The 20,715-nt window shown below is 41.0% G+C and overlaps 1 protein-coding gene across 4 annotated transcripts in view; it reads left to right on the top strand.

The window, feature by feature from the left end:
* NTNG1 (netrin G1) overlaps positions 1-20,715 on the top strand; it is a 335,884-nt gene that overhangs the window by 235,763 nt on the left and 79,406 nt on the right. For all 4 annotated transcript variants that reach the window (XM_056844256.1, XM_056844253.1, XM_056844255.1 and 1 more), the window contains exon 4: positions 9,401-9,427. In XM_056844256.1, coding sequence (XP_056700234.1) covers positions 9,401-9,427 — 27 coding nt within the window. The remainder of the gene's footprint in view (positions 1-9,400; positions 9,428-20,715) is intronic.

Here is a 20,715-nt window from a genome sequence, read left to right as displayed (position 1 = left end):
ATTTCTAGTTTATTAATGGCTATATTTTTCTGTTACTCCTTTGTTCTTTACCCCTCCCCAAGGATTTTCTGAACTTCCTATTTGGCACGTCTCATTGTTTAGCTGAGGAATTAAGTAGGGCTTAAATAAATGCCATTTCGGTAAATTTCTGGTTCGGGTTTACTGAATCAGCAAAATCCAGGAGTCTGGCAAAGCCGAATTTGCCATTCCCGAAAATTCGGCTTTATTAGGAACGTCTTTCCACGGCTCCTGCGGGGGCATTTTTGCAGGTAGAGGTCTCAAATTTTCAGAGTAGCTAGAAGGGACTCTCCTTCCAAAAAACCCCAGGTTTGGTAAAGATTGGATCAGGAGGTCCAGAGCCCCATCCTCCTTCATTGAAATGCATTGGCAAAGTGGCTGTGTTCAGAATCTTTAGTGTGATCTTTGCAATCTATCTTTGCAAAGTTCACCCCGTGCCTCCATAGAAATACAATACGAGACTTCTCTATTAAGGTCCCATGGTTGTTAATCAGGCATACATCCTATAGATATAGCCCTCAGGTAACAGTACAGAGACCCTTTCAAATCCTCCATGTTATTGGCCAAGACCAGCAACTGCACCCTTGTATTGCTGGATATGTCTGTGACAAGGAGAAGCCATAGTCCTATGATAGAATAGCATCATACCATTACTCCTGCCTGCATCACTTGCATTATGCTGCTTCCTTGCCCCACAGCTCTGTGGACTAGGGGCAAAACTACATCAAAACATAGGGGGTTACATATGTACCTTAGCATTCCCAATCTGTTTTTTATCCCATCCTTCCTCCAAGTGGCTAATGGTGACATACATAGATTTTTTTGTCACAACAACTCTGTGAGATAGGTAGGTTGGTCTGAGTGACTGGCCCAAGTTCACTGGGTGAGTTTCATAACTGAGGACAGATTTGAACCCAGGCCTCTTGGGTCTTTGTTCAGCACACTAACCATTGCACCCTGTTATCTCATGCAAGAGTAGCAATACATTGGAGATGACAAACGCCACTCTTGCCAAACAGAGAGGTCACCACTGAGCCTTGAGACCAGTGATAGATCAGTGTCCCCACTCTGGGTGACAAAGATAATCTTTGTATTAACTATTGGTTCTTGTAGGTTATCCGGGCTGTTTAACCGTGGTCTTGGAATTTTCTTTCCTGACGTTTCGCCAGCAACTGTGGCAGGCATCTTCAGAGTAGTAACACTGAAGGACAGTGTCTCTCAGTGTCAAGGGTGTAGGAAGAGTAATATATAGTCAGAAAGGGGTTGGGTTTGAGCTGAGTATTGTCCTGCAAAAGTATTGTCCTGTAAGTATCAAGATAATGTGCTAATGAGGGTATGGTATGTTAATATGGAACCATTGTATCCTGAAGTGATCTGTTAATGTGTGTAATCCAAAGCTAATCTGTATGGCTATTGTTGAATGCTGTCTTTGTCTGGAGGTTTTTCAGGGCAGGAAGCCAAGCCTTATTCATTCTTAAACTCTCCTCTTTTCTGTTAAAGTTGTGCTGATGTTTATGAATTTCAATGGCTTCTCTGTGCAATCTGACAAAATAGTTGGTAGAACTGTCCAGTCTTTCAGTGTCTTGGAATAAGACCCTGTGTCCTGTTTGTGTCAGTCCATGTTCAGCCACTGCTGATTTCTCAGGTTGGCCAAGTCTGCAGTATCTTTCATGTTCTTTTATCCTTGTTTGTATGCTGCGTTTTGTGGTCCCGATGTAAACTTCTCCACAGCTGCAAGGTATACGATATACTCCTGCAGAGGTGAGGGGGTCTCTTTTGTCTTTTGCTGATCGTAGCATTTGTTGTATTTTCTTGGTGGGTTTAAACACTGTTTGTAGGTTATGTTTTTTCAAAAGTTTCTCCATCCTATCAGTGACTCCTTTAATAAATGGCAAGAATACCTGTCCTATGGGAGACTGTTTTTCTTGAGTTTTCTGATTTTTGTTTGGTTTAATGGCCCTTCTGATTTCATTCTTGGAGTAGCCGTTTGCTAGCAGTGCGTGATTTAGATGATTAGTTTCTTCCTTGAGAAACTGTGGTTCACAGATCCGTCTTGCACGGTCCATTAATGGTCCTGTAGGAGGGTGGTCAAATATTTAGCTAATTCATATGTTGGGGAACCAATGGCACTCACGATGGGTCGGAGTGGAACGGAATCCTTATGAATTTTAGGTAGTCCATATAATCGTGGTGGTTGTGCTTCAGTCTTGCATAGTTTTCTGTGTGTGTCGGGATGAAGAGTGGAATTCTTGATCAGAATGCTAGTTTTCCTGGTAATTTTGCAAGTTGGATCTCGTTTTAGTTTTTTGTATGTGGCAGGGTCCACTCCAACCACCACCCCCGACAGAAAAGAGGAATAATCAAAACATTAATGGACCTTGCAAGACGGATCTGTGAACCACAGTTTCTCAAGGAAGAAACTAATCATCTAAATCACGCACTGCTAGCAAACGGCTACTCCAAGAATGAAATCAGAAGGGCCATTAAACCAAACAAAAATCAGAAAACTCAAGAAAAACAGTCTCCCATAGGACAGGTATTCTTGCCATTTATTAAAGGAGTCACTGATAGGATGGAGAAACTTTTGAAAAAACATAACCTACAAACAGTGTTTAAACCCACCAAGAAAATACAACAAATGCTACGATCAGCAAAAGACAAAAGAGACTCCCTCACCTCTGCAGGAGTATATCGTATACCTTGCAGCTGTGGAGAAGTTTACATCGGGACCACAAAACGCAGCATACAAACAAGGATAAAAGAACATGAAAGATACTGCAGACTTGGCCAACCTGAGAAATCAGCAGTGGCTGAACATGGACTGACACAAACAGGACACAGGGTCTTATTCCAAGACACTGAAAGACTGGACAGTTCTACCAACTATTTTGTCAGATTGCACAGAGAAGCCATTGAAATTCATAAACATCAGCACAACTTTAACAGAAAAGAGGAGAGTTTAAGAATGAATAAGGCTTGGCTTCCTGCCCTGAAAAACCTCCAGACAAAGACAGCATTCAACAATAGCCATACAGATTAGCTTTGGATTACACACATTAACAGATCACTTCAGGATACAATGGTTCCATATTAACATACCATACCCTCATTAGCACATTATCTTGATACTTACAGGACAATACTTTTGCAGGACAATACTCAGCTCAAACCCAACCCCTTTCTGACTATATATTACTCTTCCTACACCCTTGACACTGAGAGACACTGTCCTTCAGTGTTACTACTCTGAAGATGCCTGCCACAGTTGCTGGCGAAACGTCAGGAAAGAAAATTCCAAGACCACGGTTACACAGCCCGGATAACCTACAAGAACCAATGAACTCTGACCGTGAAAGCCTTCGACAATATTTTGTATTAACTAGTTTGTGCAAAAACAGTACATATACACCTCCAGATAAAGGTCAGGCAAATGGAAGCATTTTGATTGCATGTTATATGGTGTTAATGAAGTAAATAATCCTCTCCATTTTTAAAGAGCAAGTTGTGCAATTTCACTGCAGCTCCGACTCCTGGAAAATAGTTTCTTGAACGGTATACAAACAAGAGCTTGCATTTGCTTCTCTGGCAATACACTTCTCACAGAACTAGCTTGTATAGGTTACTAGGTTGCAGCATTTGAAGTTGCTATGATATGGAGAAGGCTTAGTGGAAATCCCACTCCACAAAGACCACAGATAGTTGGATACACACTGTGTGTGTGTGTTAAGTGCCGTCAAGTCTCTTCCGACTCATGGCAACCCTATGAATGAAAGTCCTCCAAAATGTCCTATCTTTGACAGCCTTGCTCAGATCTTGCAAATTGAAGGTTGTGGCTTCCTTTATTGAGTCAATCCATCTCTTATTGGGTCTTCCTCTTTTCCTGCTGCCCTCAACTTTTCCTAGCATGACTGTCTTTTCCAGTGACTCTTGTCGTCTCATGACGTGACCAAAATACGATAGCCTCAGTTTAGTCATTTAAGCTTCTAGGGTCAGTTCAGGCTTGATTTGATCTATAACCCACTGATTTGTTTTTTTGGCAGTCCACGGAATCCGTAACAGTCTCCTCCAACACCACATTTCAAAGGAATCTATTTTCTTCCTATCAGCTTTCTTCACTGTCCAGCTTTCACACCTATACATAGTAATAGGGAATACAATGGCATGAATTAATCTAGTCTTGGTGGCCAGTGACACATCCTTACACTTCAAAATATTTTCTAGCTCCTTCATGGCTGCCCTTCCCAGTCTCAATCTCCTTCTGATTTCTTCAGTAGGAATACACCCTACTGATGTCAGAAAGCATGCTTATCTTTATTTGGATCATAGTGAATGTTTGATGCTAAGTCAGATTCAAGTATTGTATGACTTACTGTTTGATCTTCCTGTGTAGTCTTCTTAGGCATACGCTTCTGTATGACTCCAGAAATAATAATGTAATCCAGTCCTCCAAAACTTCTCTTCCGCACAGTGGTTCTGATTTACTCTCAGATCTTTACACACACATAACCCTTTGCACATTAGGATGGCATTCAGAAAGGTGATGTTTTCACAGAAGACCTGGTTCCATGAATAACAGTGCAATCTTAAGTAGAGTTATACGTTTTTAAGACTTGGGTGTAACTCTGCTTAGGATTGCAGTTGGGAAGCACAATCCAAAGGGGGGGTAGTTTCGCCACAGCCAGGAACAGCACAGCTGGGCCGCTTCTTGAGCGGTTTGTTGTACCAAGGTGAGAAAGCCACACAGGCAAATTCCCCAACCCCCATAGAACTGCTGTATGCAGTTCCATGGGACTCCGCCACCATTTTTATGGCGTAAATTCACACAGCCAAAAATGGGTGTTCCCAAGGTGAAAGGGCTTAGGGAGCTGACTAAAGTCAGCCCCACCCCCAAGAACACCCCCTTTGACGCTACTGTGAGACCCTGTGCTAGACGAGCGCTGCTGCTGAGGCTGCACCGGTGCCTGTGCCTCGCGTTGCTATGCCACTTCCCAGCACTGGCCAAAGTGGCCCTGCGCCGGCATTAGTGCCCATTTAGATGGCACAAGTGGCACTTACTCCAGCACAGGGGTCACACCGACTCCAGAGTCTTTTAAGCCCCCCCCTTAGGATTGCACTGTAAGTCACCTTTACTAGAACACAGAAATGATTAACCAATATGTTTGTTAAAGAATGCAGGCATCATCCAACCGACGTTAAGTACTTTGAAGTCCTATCAATTCCAGTGGAAGAGATTTAAGTTTCTCTCTTTCATATAAATTGATGGGTCTTATAAGTTCTTAGCTTTTGGCTGAATTATTTCTTACATTTTTTATTTTTATTTTTGCATCCAACTACTGGTATTGAGCGAAGCCCATACAACTGGAGACAGATGTAATACAAAGAGAACAAAAAGAGCATAAAAACCAGGAAATTCATGGAACTACTTTACCATGTATACATTAACTTGGATCTTTGCTAATTTGACTTGCGTGCCTAAATCCCTCAGAGGAAAAGAAAGGAACAAGCTGAAAATAAGCCATCAAACCTTTTCAGAGTAAAATTTATTAGTTGCTTTTTTAATAAAAAGTCTGGAGGTTTGCCCTGTGTAAAAGTAAAAAGCTGGCTTTGGATATATCCATTCACTGAAAAGTTATTTTGAAGAAACAGAGTTATATGCTGCAGCTAAATGAAAAAATTTTTTAAAAACCAGCAGCAGTGTGCCATGTTCCGAATGTTATCTCGCACTTCAAAGCAGCAGCTGTGAGGAATCAAACCTCCAAAATGAATATCACAGGAAGCAGGACCTTATCAAGTTTAATGTGAAAGTAATAGACCAAGTAACAAACCATGAAGTACGGGGGGCATGAAATTATGATAAAATTCCTACCAAGCAGGGGGAAAGTGAGCCTTCAAAAAGAAGGAGAAAAAAACATTTTGTAAGAGTGTTAACTTTTAGAAAAACGGACACTTTGGATCACAGAATTAATACTTTAAAGCTATGTTCAAGATACGGTTTGAAATTCACAGAATTTTTCTCCCTCACATGGAGATGATTCACAACCTTGGGGGGGGGGGAAACTCTTCAGCTCACTCAGCTTGAACGATGCTGCATAGGAAAACATGGTTCCATCTACATCCACCTGTAATATTATTGTTCCTCAGAGCGAGGCTCATCCCACACTTCTTTCCTTATAAATTGCAATCCTGATTTTCTCCCCAGTGACAAAGTCCTTTTTATTCATGTAAACTGTGAACCTCTCAACCCTGTAGAGATAACTGGATTTTATTGCCTAATGTGAGGTGTACTTCTCAGAACTACAAAAGAAAGCCTCACAAATACAACTGCCACTGAGTTTCTCCTAGAACCATAAGCAAAATTTCTCATGATTGGCGGACTGCCCATTCCTATTGTGCCACTGAATTTCAGCTGAAGCATGAGGTGAAATTTGGAAGTTTGTACCAAGAAGGTTACCTGATGGTATGTTCAACCTCATCAGTCTTGATAACAACAGACCAACAAATTGCCTATTCATTCTATCATATGGAGCTTTTAGCATTGCTGGAAAGCATTACCGTTGCTTGGCTACAGAATGTTTACTTCCTGCCCCTGCAACAAAGGCTTTTGTACATTTTTGGAGACTTTGTCACTATCAGTCCATGTGTATAAAACATCCAAGTTGGATTCCACATACATTTCCACTCACACAAGAATTCTTCCACAAATGGAAACACAAAAAAGTCATCAAAGTTGCCTGTGCAGTAACAACCCATTCCTGAGGCAGCAGGCAGCTATGGTGGCTGGCCGCACACACACACACACACCCCGGAGAGGGCAGCTGGAGAAGCCATAGCAGCAAGTCCCCCAACCAGAGAGGGGAGTTGGAGCGAGAAAACCGCAAAGTCCCAACCCCCCGGCACAGACTGCATGCCGGCCCATGCGAGGCTTACCTGTCAAGTGAGCACCAGCTGCAAAGTGCTGCTTATGAGGGGAATTCCCACCTCCGGAGGGGTGCTGCCATTCCTTGCCCTGGCCCCATTGTCTGGCCTCTAGGCGGGTTCCAGAGACACCAGGCTGAGATGGGCGGTGCTTGGGCGCAGCAGAGAGATGAGGGTCCGGAGCATTTGCATGGCGGTCAATGGGCTGTGCCAGGTCAAAACCTGGCGTAACTTTTTGGCAGCAAAAGGGGGCGTTCCCGGGCCAAAAGGGCCTTAGGAGGCCTCCTAGCCTCGAGAATGTTCCCGGGAACGCCTCCGCAGCTGCCGCCAGCCGCTTCTGCACCGCTTGGGTGCTGGTGCAGCCCTTGTGCTGGTGCGGCCGTGCCACCCCCCTCCACCGACTAACTCCACCAGAGTAACTGGCCTTACGCTGGTACCCATGCCATTTGCGCTGGCGTAAGTGCCTTTTAAGCCGGCGCAAGCCCCCTCAGGCCTCCTAAGCACTTTCACCACCCAAGCTCAGGGATGGGCTATAGTCAACTTGACCATTTTCTATCTTGTGTTTCTGCTTACACAAAACATAGTGCAAAGTATATTGCAGCAGTCTCACCTCCACCATCTTCAGTCAGATCATATCACACACCCAAATTGGACTATAATGATTACATCAAATACTGCCCTTTTGTTACCATATGTGTAACCTACTAAGATTGTTCCATAGTTAAAATAACATTAACTGGTTGATTAATGACTTCATTTTCATGCCTCAAACAAGTTCTCTGTGGGTGATCCCCATTATACAGATGTTTGAATGCATAATAAGGATACTGGATCTTTTTCTGCCAGCCACACTAACATTTTGCAGTACCAACTACAATTTTGTTTAACTGCTTCAGGAGACACACAATATATGGGTTGTTAGTTTTAAAGTATTAGCCAACTAATGGTCCAAGCATCAATATAAAAAGATGAGCTATTTCACAGACTATGAAGTAGTTCATCTTCTATCAATAAATGTCAGAACTGACCATAAGAAGCTACTCTTATTATTCAGAGAAAAATGGATACTGAGGAGGATATTAACTTGGTTATCACTACTAAATTATGGAATAAGAAGGCCAAGTCATTAATACAAATAATTAACTTCCATGAGAAAAAATGTTCTCTATTTACAGTTTTCAGCAATTTCTTGCACATTAAACATAAATAACATTCATGCACGCCCACAAGTTCTGGCATGCATTAACCTCTGTAGGTGCCCCATACCAGAGCTGCCTGGCCCCCACTGCAGGTTCTCCCACCCCAGGTCCTGTTTCCTTCTGCCTCTTGGAGTGGTGTTGTGAGAATTTTTTTTAAAGGACTATTGGACCAATGTCAGTCCAACCATAGAGTTTCCAGCAATTACTAGAAAGTTCAGGATCTGGAAGTGATGTCATACCATTGCTAATGCCTTTCCCCATGCCCCCTAGTCTTCTGCTGCTTGCCAACCCTACTTCCTTTATAGCACTTTAGCCTCACTGAGAATAAGATCATTTTGCAAATGTGTGTATTGCATTAGATCATTGGCTGGCTATTTTGCTGTCATGATATTGCCTGAAAAAGGTAAGCTAAAGATGGCACGATGAAAATCAAAACCAGCAAGTGTGATATTTACAGATAATACTTGTTTGAGTACTTTTGCCAGCAATTGTAGCAGAATCTTCCTTTTATCCATGTAATAGTCCTCCATCTGAACACCAGAATGCCCCTCGTATGTTACATACTATCCACAATCCAGAAATACTCATGGACAACTTACCCTCCTCAGTTCAACTTGAGAGCAGGAAAATAAATGAGCGACCTGATTTTTTGCCAATTTATATTTCTGTGACATAAAATGCATGTGCATACAAAGTTTGCCTAATAGAGTATAAAATGATTCTCAACAGTGAACAAAAGCACTTCATAATTCAACATTGCCAGTCATTCTTACAATGTTTTCCTAGATAAGCATAATTTTGGTGTTCTTCTTTGAAGCAATATAAAGAATTGACTTGTAGTCCAGCATGCTCCTTTTTAAATATATTTTAAAGGCTGTATATTTTATATACAGGATCTACAGAATTAAGCCTTTCTGTGTAAGATGTTACATTCTGTGTAAGTTGTTCATTGAAATGAATGGGTTTAAACTGGAGTAACTCTTCTTAGGAATGCACTGTTAGCCCTTGCATGTGGAAGATTTGGGTAAACTTCAAGTACAGGTCAGTCACACTTAAGCTCTTTTTCTAAGTCCCATTGGTTTCAGTGGGAGGAAATTTAGCAACTGCTTAACCTGTTGACCTCACTTGGATTTCAAAATGCTTGATTGGCTGGCTCTGGACCTTGGTTCTTAGTGCTGATTGGAACCAAAGAAATAATATACAACATACTGGTTTGGCATCCTTAATATATATAAATAGCTAACCAATATTCTCTCTTCTCTTTCCAGGTATTCCCAGTATATCCAGCATTGGTAGTAAGTAATGAAGAGCAGACTTAGGCCAGCTTTGCTTTCTGTTCAGCCTCTGAAAATCTATTTTTCCAACATCTATTTCTGTTCTATATAATTTTTAATTGAAATTTGCTTTATTATAACTTCTGAAATGTTAATAATCTTCCTCTTGATGCATTTGCACATTGTAAAGTGCAGGTGTAGTGCTGTGATTATCAAACAAGTCCCCCCACATGGGATGCTGATCATATTCAGTTAAATAACATTTTTCCAAATTTACTAGATTGTTAGAGGAATAAAAGGTGAGCCCCTAAAGTTGTTTTTTAATATATAGTTGGAGCCCGCAGATCTGTATGCTAGCAGTAGCCCTTTCTTCCAATCTAAGAAGGCTTGCACCAGAGAAGAGCACCGCCACTAGCATAATGGATCTACAGGATCCAACCTCCAATAAATAAGCAAATGAAGAAATACCTTTCAAACTTTGAGTATTTATAGGATAACTTCTCTGTAGTAGCACAAATGATCAATTTGGATGTCTTTAATCCACAGAGGTTTTCAGTTGGCTTCAATACAGCCAGTATCTTATAATACATCCCATGGATCCAGACCTCTATATGCATTCCAGCCTGCATATGGAACACCTGTGCATAAATGGTTCTTAATTCAGTGGAGGAATTGTACATTTGGAGCTTGTCTGCCCCAAATGAATAAATAGGAAGAGTTTCCTGGTTGGAAACTGCATCTATTTGAGCTCTCACTTCAAAGCCCATATGAGATTACTTGATTGGGGTCAAAACACATATTTTTGTTGACAAATGTGACACTTTCCATTTTACACAAGCTTTAAACACACAAGGCATGACCCAGCTACTCTTCAGCATTTTTATTTTAATGGGAGAGTTAAGCACATGATTAAAATGCTTAACTTTGACTGAACTGTGCTGAGATTTTGCACTATGGAGGCGGCCCATCACACATAACTTAACTACCACCAAAACCCAACATCTGGCTGAAAAGCAATACACTAATAATTTAGTAGCTGAATTACCTCTAATAAATATGCAGTTCAGGTCTGTTCAATTTATTAATCAACTTACTCTTCTTGAGCTCATGAATAGGCTCAGGGCCAGACTATCTGAAGAAGTGAGCTGTGGCTCATGAAAGCTCATACCCTGCTAGAAATTTTGTTAGTCTTTAAGGTGCTACTGGACTCTTGCTTTTTTCTACTGCTACAGACAGATTAACACGGCTACCCGTGATTTATCACCATCAAAACTAGTCTTGCCATAGAAGCAAACAGCTTATTGTGTCCATTTGGAACCTGGCTTAACTGGGTTTTGGGGTAGTTGGGGGTTTTTTTGGGTGGGGGGGTTGGTTGTTGTTGTTTTTTGCAGACTAACATAGCAAAATGACATCAATGTAAACACTGAAAAATGAAAGTCTGCCAATTTTAATAGTCTCATTTCTCTGCCTTAGTGTCTCCCTTGACTTTTGCTTAACTGCAAATGCACAGCAATGCGATGCTTTTGAAGCCTTAATTAATTTGTATGTGCTATTTGATGCAAAGTATAAAAAAGCTGAATGAAAGCCAGCAGAAAAAAAAAGTATTATTGCTCTTTTTAGAAAAAAAAATCCATTGTCATAGCCAACAGAAATGGATAAATGGCAAAAATAGTTCTTCTGCTACAGACTGTCGGTATTGTCTTGCATGCTGTTTGTGTGGTTGTGATGTTCACTTCACACTTCCATGCAGCCTTTTTCACTGCATCCACCATCTCTGAGCATCAGCAGATGTTGGCCTTTGGACACTTAATAGGGATACTCAAATTGACATTGATTAAATCAGAAGTGACCTGAAAGGATGCTTTGTTGACCTCTTTGAATTTTGGCACTCTTCATAACAGCATGGTTGGTATCATGTAATGGGCATTGCAAATCAATCCACAAAGTGAATAACCCACAAATGTAATTTTATTAGCCTATCTGTTCACACCATCTGTTAGTAGTCATCTGTCGCACAAAAAATCAGTAAAGTTTTCCCCACCTGGTCACCTGGAGGCAATGCACAATTGCCCAGGTGAGTGGTTGTGTACAAACATATATATGTGATATGTCTAAAACTCAGAAACTTTTAGATGAATGTGGAACAAGGCAATCGCTAAACACCTTTAAATGTGCCTAAAACGAGCCAGTTATCCTTTTTTAGCTTTTTTGTGCAGTAGCTGAAATGCTATTGATTGGTACAGAATTTTAAACATCTTTTCTACAATGATAGCAAACCTGTTCTTAAAACAATAGTGAGTGTCTTGCCATATTTTGACCTACTCTGTTTCACAAGGCTGATATATATGAAAGTTAAGCATTTTAATTATACACACACACATATGTTGCATGAAATTAACAGGATGCCACTTCAATGGAATCTGTGGTAATTTCTTCTTTTGTCTATGCTAGTGCAATATTTGTGTTCATTTCAGAAGGTTTTTCTCCCCGGTGTTGGGATAGATTATTCTGAGGTGATGCATTTCATATTATTTTCTGGAAACTGAATTGGTTGCATTTGCTTCTGTAGGCCTGGCGCTCTACCCTGTTTAGTGGAGGTAGTAAAAAAGATGTTCACAAAACTACAAGCAAACAAAGGAGATCCATTGCAACAGATGTTCATGTAGCATCCGTAAGACTCATGATCAAAAGCATGCCCAAGAAAGAATTAAATACACATACATTTGTGTGTATGTATGATTCTGTATTCCCTTTGATGTCAAAGGATCTTGTATTAAAGCAGCATATCCTTAAAGCTGAAGCACAATGCAAAGAGTGGTCATTAAGTAAATACATCCTTTCTGATCCATCTTCATAAAATTAAACCATTAAGGTCATTGGTACTTGCTGTTGTCTAACAATAAATTCTTTGATCATTTCCAGCACATTTTGATTCCAGTGCTGATTATTTGGAACATTTTTCAGCATCGGCTTGGGGCGGGGGGGAAGTGGTGAGATGGTTAGCAATTAATGAGTCCCAAAAGCAATTTCAGAATACTGCAAGTTTTTTTGTGATTAGTTATGCCTACAAACAGTTGTGGTATAAACTGAACACTGAAGTTGAAAGCTTGTTCTGTTATCACTTAATTTAACAGTCCCCCTCCCCACAATCCACCATTTCAAATCCTTTCTATATTATGTAGAAAGAGATAGTTGAAGTCTGCACTGTTCGATTTCAGGCTGTTGTTGAGTTGTCATACTTTCCACACTCCATTTTTTTTCCAGATTCCTGACATGTACTAAGCTAGCACTGCAGGAAAATGGTTATGCTAAATCTGATTAACCAGCTGTTTATTTGCAGGGAGGGTTTTTCTCACATGGAAGACTATTGTGAAATATGGCCTCCCACCTAATGCCTGAAGAGGGACAGTTACCTCTATTTACCCTCCCCTGGCTCTCATCCTTCACACACAGCACTTGTAAAATAACTCTCCCCTTTTACAAAATATAGCAAAGTGAAATCCACCATCATGCTTTGCAGTATACTCTGCCTACCTGGCCAGGATCTCATTCTGGTCCTCTGCCTTCCATCTCTATGTTATCACTGCCTGTCTCATCAGCGTAGCCAAGCTCATTGTGGTACAAGAAAGCCAGGTAGATACATGACTACTCAATATGCTTTAAAACTACTTTTGTAGCAATTTGCTATGTCTACCAGTACATGAAAATTCCACCAATTATGCTAACTACTCTGTAGGAAAAATATAATTAGAGTGAAAATAGGATTGACACAATGCACAAATAGCGTTGTGGGTGATTACCACCTCCAAAGCCTAATGGTGGGTAAAAAGTCAGAACTGAAAAACAAAACACATGCTGGATAACAAAAAGAAAATCAACAAATCAGCAGCCATTTAATGCATTATGGAGCTGTGTTCTTTTTTTCTCCTAATTACCAGATAGTGTTTTGTATTCTCACTTGCCCAATCAGTGGGAGGTTTCAGAGCTGGTTTATAGAGTAACCATGCAATCCTGAAAGGGGGGGCAAAGCTCCATAGGAGCCAGCATGACCCCGCATCAGTTAAGTGCCTATTTAACCCCGGGACTGTGGGTATTTACGCCATCCCGGGTGGCACACACACAGTGGTGCCTGGGAGCCATGGAGCTGCACTGGCTTCCACTGTCAGCGCTTCAGTGCCGGGAGCCAAATCCCAGAAGAGGCAGCAGGTGCTGGCATGGGGGGGGCATTCCAGGGGGTGGAGCTGACGTTAGTCAGCTTCGAAACTCCTTTGGCCCCGGGAACATCCCCTCAAGCTGTGGCATGGCTGCACCATCTTTTTGGGTGGCCCAGCCTCACTTTTTGCAATGGGGCATTTCCCTCCTTATTCCGTTTTTATATTGTTAATGATTCTTTTATTTTCTCTATGGCAGCCAGGAAGCCTCTGAGGAAGTGACACAGTTATGCCTCTTCCAGCCTAGATCTCCCTCACCCCCCCGGAATGGGCTGTTAGTTTCCTAGTCAGTATAGGATAATTGAGACTTGTGATGCTTTTGTAATATAGGTTAATAAATATGCAGGTTGGGCAATGGTAAGCAAACAGATACACAGGAAAACAGAGCTGGCCCTAAGCCAGCATCACTCCGTCAGACCAAAATCCTAAGAAGACAAGCAGAAAACTCTTAGCAGCCTTTCCTAGCTAGCTTCACAACTGAATCTAGAAACAGAAAGAGAAAACACAGAGAGCCCCCTTTTCACATACCTTTCACAAGCCAGTTGAAGCGTCAGCATTGGATGGGGAACAGCCTCCCAACATGCTTAAGAAAGGAGGTTTGAGAACTATTAGAACACTTGGAATCTTATCCTGTGTAGACTCAAGGGGTATAACAATACTATGTGTTAAATTATTTGTGCCAGAAATATGATGGAACATTTCTGGTAAAAATATTGAAGAATTTGAGTGATGATTCTGTCATTTTTAAGAAAATGCTGATTATGAAACCTGATTTTTGAAGGACTTAAGATTTATCATATTTGTTAGGTCCTTTTCTTAAAATGTGTCAACCCATATAAATATTACAGTAGCAAATAAAGCTTGGGTGAAATATAAAGTGTGGGTCTTAAAAGTATTCCAGAATACCCCAGACACATATTAGATAGTGACCCAGAGCCAATACTCTCTAACAATACTCACAGTTATCCTTCAGTTTCATGATTATATTACCATGGACCTGGGGATGTAGGCTGGAAAGGCAAGTATCTGTTAAATTGTTAAGGGGGGCAGGTAAACCCTTTTTAAAATGTCCCATGTGGATACTATGATTGTGTACAAAGCTGGTTTTCTCTAATAGATCTGGTTGTGTGGCAAACTGAGCATTTAAAAATGCCCACAACTATATGGAAATGTGGGGTACAAGAAGGAGAGGTATCATGGTCTGGCCAGAGCACTATAGATGACTCCATTTCCAAACAGAACTGTAACCTGCCTGTTTTGTTGGGTTTTTTACATCTCAGTAGTTGTCTGAATCTCCAATGAAACAATCAAATGAAAACCTCATATCATTATCATAGGTGTCTAGGAGTATCCATTTGGATATGCCGAACCAAAAAAAAGGCGCCATTTTAATGAAGCCAAAAAGGCAAAGCCAAAGAAAACCCGAATTTTCCCAATTTTTTCAGGTTCATTATCTTTGTGATGCTCTTTGGGGTGGTGTTTTGAGGCAGCACCACCAAATATGTAGTGGAGATGCAAGTGACTCTCCTTACAACAACCACCGTGTTTGGTGAAGATTGGGTCAGGGGGTCCAATTTTATTGGCCTGCAAAGAGGGTGCCCCCATCCATCCTCCAGTGAAAACAATGGAGGAAAATTTGGGGGCCCATAAAGTTGGACCCCCTGACCCAATCTTCACCAAACTTAACCAAATAGTAGGGTGGGAAATCATCAACACTGCACTCTTTGGGAAGTCTTAGCGGGGCTCGGGGGGCTGTTGTTGTTTTTAGTAGAGGCACCAAATTTTCAGCATAGCTGCAGGTGCTTTTCCTTATGATTGCCTCCAAGTTTGGTTAAGTTTGGGTCAGGGGGTCCAATTTTATAGGCCCCCAGGTTTGGGGGCCCATAAATGTGGACCCCCTCACCTAATTTTCACAAAACATGGGGGTTCTCATAAGGAGAGGACCTGCAGCTGCACTGAAAATTTAGTGTCTCTACCTTGAAAACAGGGCCTGCCCAGAGCCCCAGAACGCTTCGCTATAGGGTAACATGGAGCCGCTCGCTTTAAAAGTTAAACAGAATGGTTCCTATGTTATTTAATTGGAAAATTTTGCACGGCTGTGGGGTGGCTATTTTTAAGTATAGCTGCTGGTGCCTCTCTTTTGCAGCATAGCTGCTGGTACTTCTCCTTACAAGAACCCCCGTTAGTTAAGATTGGTTCAGGGGTCCAATTTTATGGGCCCCCAAATTTTCCTCCATTGTTTCCAATGGAGGATAGATGGGGCACCCTCTTAGAGGGCCCATAATATTGGACCCCTTGACCCAATCTTTATCAAACTTGAAGGTTCATGTAAGGAGAGCCACCTGCAGCTATGCTGCTAATTTGGTGCCTCTACCTTTAAAAAATTGCCCCCCTAGATTCCCACAAAAATTCCCATAGGGTTTAATGGACCTGAAAAGTTTCAGGTATTTGAAAAAAATGGCGGGGGGGGGGGACATATCGGTATGGAGATTTTGCTTTTTTCATATTTTCCTAAAATTTTCAGGTCCATTAAACCCAAATCCAAAAATACCAAAATAAATTGGTGCACACCCCTATAGGTCATATCAATATTTTTTAAGGCCCAACAGAGTCAAGTTACCACTACAAATATTTCTTATATAGTGTAGTACTATATTATATCAAGGTTATATTTATATTTTCAAATCAGACTAAACTGATGTTTTATTGAAAAATAGAATGACTGCCAGGTAGGTTCAATGATCATGTAGCTGGCAGAGAAGCACTTGCAAATAATGCTTACATTTCATTGTCCAAGGTATGTTAGTAATTCATATGGTATTAAATTATTTATTTATTTAATAAAATATACCCCACATTTCTGCCCTCATAAGGGCCACCAAAATAGGTTGTCCTTAGGTGTTAACTGTTCCAAATGACCATAAAAAAATAGCCTGGCTTGCTCTTGTCTTTAACAGCAACTTGATGTGAAGGTATCAGTAGGTGAGGCAAGCATCATCAGCTGCTAATATTGACAAATTTAGCTGCCATTAAAGATGCAGCTGAAGATTTGGTAATCCTAACTCATATTTTAAGAACAATTAGGATTTTGTTGAGACCTTTTTTTCCTCCTCAAAACAATTGTTTTCATCCATTTTATGTATTTGTTCACGTTTGTGATGAAACCTTGTTCAGTAACATGGTTTTCAAAGGAAGCATTGTTTTGACTATACAAATACATGTGAACAAAATGTTTACCCACGGTTCCTTCCTATTTTATGTTCACTGTTCATGTAAGCCCACAGTGCATAGTTTTCTAAATGAAAAGCTATCAAGATTTCAAAAATGTCTCATGATATAATATGGTAGGACTAGGATTGGGTTCTAGACCAGGTACAATTGCCCTAGTTATGGCTTTGTGCTTGAACCGTGGTCTTAAGTGTCTGATACTGTGATACCATATCACAGCAATTTGGAGGATTGGACCATTTGTTCTTGGTGAAGTTGGGAAGGTGATAGCTTTAAAAACAACAGCCCAATCATATGCATGGTTATTAAGATCCACTAAATTTAATGGGGCTTAAACCCCTTTACATGTAACTTTAGCAGAGTGGCGGTTGCTACTGCTGTGGTTAATCCTGTCTATATGTAAAGCCGTCCATGTATGTATCAAGCTTTGTGTGTAAGTGTGTGAGCATAATTGCCCTTGCCACTAAGAGCATAATTGCCCTTGCCACTGAAGGAATAGAACATATTAGGGGCCAGCTATTGCTGCCATGGCATGGTAATGATATCTGTGGAAGAAACTTCATGTTTACATGCGGTATCATGGAAGAAGCCACAGAAGCAGTGACAATTGCATTACTAAAGTTTCATATAAAGGAAGTCTTAATTCCTAAGTAAGCATGCATAAGATTGCAACATTAGAATCAGCGGATGGAGTCTGCCTGAAGGTATCTGTTGTTTGTTAAGAAGTATGTGTCTTACTTCAATGTTCATTTGTGCTAATTTGGGTAATATAATATATCCAATGCAATTGGACTTTTGCTTGATTTTAATACATACTTAAACTGCAAATACATTTTAAAACTACGCGCTAATGCTGCTATTTGTAGCTATTACATCAAAAAGCTTACTGCATTTGCTTTGTAAGATTTCTGGTTATTCCAATAAATATATATATTTAATTAATTTGTATGCTGCCTTTCAGCCCTATTTAGGAACCACAAGATAGTTCACAATCATTATAAAAACAATTTAAAATCTTTAATTTAAAACACAAAATTTACAGTAAAACACAATAAAAAAGCAGTATAGCACCTTCAACAGTCTGTCCAGAACAGAAATGTCTACAGTGCTGTCCAGGAAGCCTGAAGAGATGGTGCCAGTCTTACATCCTTTGGGAGTCCCATAACCTTGAGGCAGCTGCTGAACAGACCCTCTTGTGAGACCCTGCAAATCGTACTTCAAGTTCCCACAAGATAGACCCATTAAGGAGTTATTCCGGTTGATTTGAGAGGAGATGTCCCTTTAGGTACTGTGGAGCCAAACCAATGAGAGCCTTGAAGATGAAATCAATCACCCCTGTTTGGACCTATAAGTGGACTGGAAGCCAGTGTGGCAATAACATAATTGCTGTTACATTTTCATTATTGCAGGTTCCAGTAAGAACTCTTAACTTCTTTATTTTGAACAAACAGAAGCTTTCAAACAATCATTTTCTATTTCCTTACACTGAATTTTTCTAGTAAAAGGTACATATTTAAAATATTATTTGGGCATCAATAAACCGGCATTATGTATATAAACGATGTTCACTGGGCACCTAAATTGCACCTAAAAACTTTACAGTGTGTGTACACAACACTGACAAATCTACAAAATCAACAGCAAAAAGCAGAGAAGAAAAAACAATGAAGAAATATAAACAAATACAAAAAGAAATTAAATGGGGAAGATTTGCTCTTCCCTAGTGGAAATCTGAATAGAAATATGTTATTGTAAATATGTTCAGCTTTTCTAGCCCATCTCTCTCCCAAAAGACCTAAGGTGGGTTTCAATATAAATACAAAATGTTTGAGCTAGAATTTAAAACAAATTCAAGATACAAATAATGGTCTTGAGACAAAAGGGCTTTTTAAATAATTCGGTTGTGCAGTGGCACTGAAAAGCCACATACTTTCTTCTCTATCTCCATGAACCCATTAAAAGGAAATGACCATCTCTTAGCTGGTGATTGAGTAGTGGGCGAATCCAGTCACTGTAATGGATGCTACACAGTTTTCTGTCATGAAAAGGCAAGCAACCTCTTGGAATATTTTAACAGGTTCCCTGCTTTTCATTACCGCAGCAGTTCCCAGACCTGGAACACCTGCAAGGGAAATCCAGCAGTTGCCTAGCAACCCCAGTATTCATATTCTTTCCCTAGAAGAGGCCTCAGGGCAGTAGCAATTAGTGTGACCAAATGCAAAGGAGGTTGGGGCTCCTGTACCTTCAATCGCTGTGGAGAAGAGGGGATTTCAGCAGGTGCAGCTTGTCATATAGAGGCCAGGAAAGCAGCACCTGCATCTCATCACCCTGGAGCTTGCAGTCTATAAGCACACTGATTTCACATAGAAGTGTGGGGAAAACAGGTGAATTATTTCTTTGTATAGGTGCAATTCTCAGAATCATGCATGTCAGACTGGAGAAAAGAAATACATTTCAAATAGGGCAATTCTAGAGCTGCCAACCAGCCACAGTATCCGAGCCTTTCACCATTTATCCCCTTGTTGTGAAAAGCTTAACCTGCTGCCATTAAAGGCACAAGAGCACACCAGGGCAGATTTTCTGACCAGTCTGCAACAACAGATGCATATATTTTTATACTTATATTTTCTGTGCCACATTTTTGCTGTGTTCTTTCCTAAATACTTTATTATTATTATAATTAATTTAAAATATAATTAAAATCACAAAACTAAACTAATACATATTACATACAGATGGTACCTTAATTAAACTATTTCACCTTAGGGAGAATGTTTCAACAAGGCGGCAATGAATCAAGAATGACAATGGGAGGGGGCAACAACCAGCATCAATTTCATTCCTTCAGTGGGATGGAGACAGAAGGACAAAGGAAAAGGAAAAACACAAAGTGAAAGAGGGAAGGTACGGGAAGGGAAAAAAGGGAAAGGGAAAAGGAAAGAGAAGTAAAGGGAAAGAGAAGGAAGGGAAGGAAAATCAGGTTAAAATGTATTACCTTCACTGTCCTCAGCCTTGGGCCTGGTGGAACATCTCTGTCTTGCAGGCCCCACAGAACTGGGCCAAGTCCCACAGGGCATGGGTCTCACTAGACAGAGAATTCCACCAGGCTGGGGCCAAGGATGAAAAAGCCCTGGTTCTGGTTGAGGACAGCCAGATGGTTTTAGGGCCAGGGCTCACTTAAAGGTTGTTTCTAGTAGAGCATAACACTCTCTGAGGGATATATAGGGAGAGGCAGAGGAGCATGCCCATTATATTAGGTGCTGTGGAAAACAGGCAAGATAATGCTGCTGCAGTTGTTTGTGGGCTTCCTAGAGGCACCTGGTTGGCCACTGTGTGAACAGACTGCTGGACTTGATGGACCTTGGTCTGATCCAGCTTGGCTTTTCTTATGTTCTTAAGATACAATGGTCCCAGACCATTTAGGACTTTGAAGGTTAATACCAAAACCTTGAACCTGATCCGATATAAAATCTGGAGCCAATGCAGCTGGCGGAGCACTGGTTGTATATGGGCTTTCCATGGGGTCCCTGTCAGGACATGCACCACTGCATTCTGGACCAGTTGCAGTTTCTGGAGCAGTCTCAAGGAGCAAATCCCTGTGTAGAGTGAGTTATAGTAGTCCAGTCTAGAGGTGACTGTTGCATTGATCACCATGGCTAGATCGGTACAAGACAGGGAAAGAGTCAGCTGTATGTGTGACCTGGGCCTCCAAAGAGAAGGAGTTCATCTGGAGACAGTCTCCTCCATCAATAGCGGGAAGCTGAACTCCCTGACCTGGGCCTCCCCAGCCCAGCCACAGGACACCTATCTTTGATGGGTTCAATTTCAAATTTCTGTGCTTTAACCACTTCACCACAGCCTCCAAGCACA

Source organism: Euleptes europaea, chromosome 2, assembly GCF_029931775.1.
Source record: "Euleptes europaea isolate rEulEur1 chromosome 2, rEulEur1.hap1, whole genome shotgun sequence".
NCBI lineage: Eukaryota > Metazoa > Chordata > Lepidosauria > Squamata > Sphaerodactylidae > Euleptes > Euleptes europaea.
The sequence above is the reverse complement of the archived record's forward strand: the minus strand, read 5'-3'. Positions and strand labels throughout refer to the sequence as shown.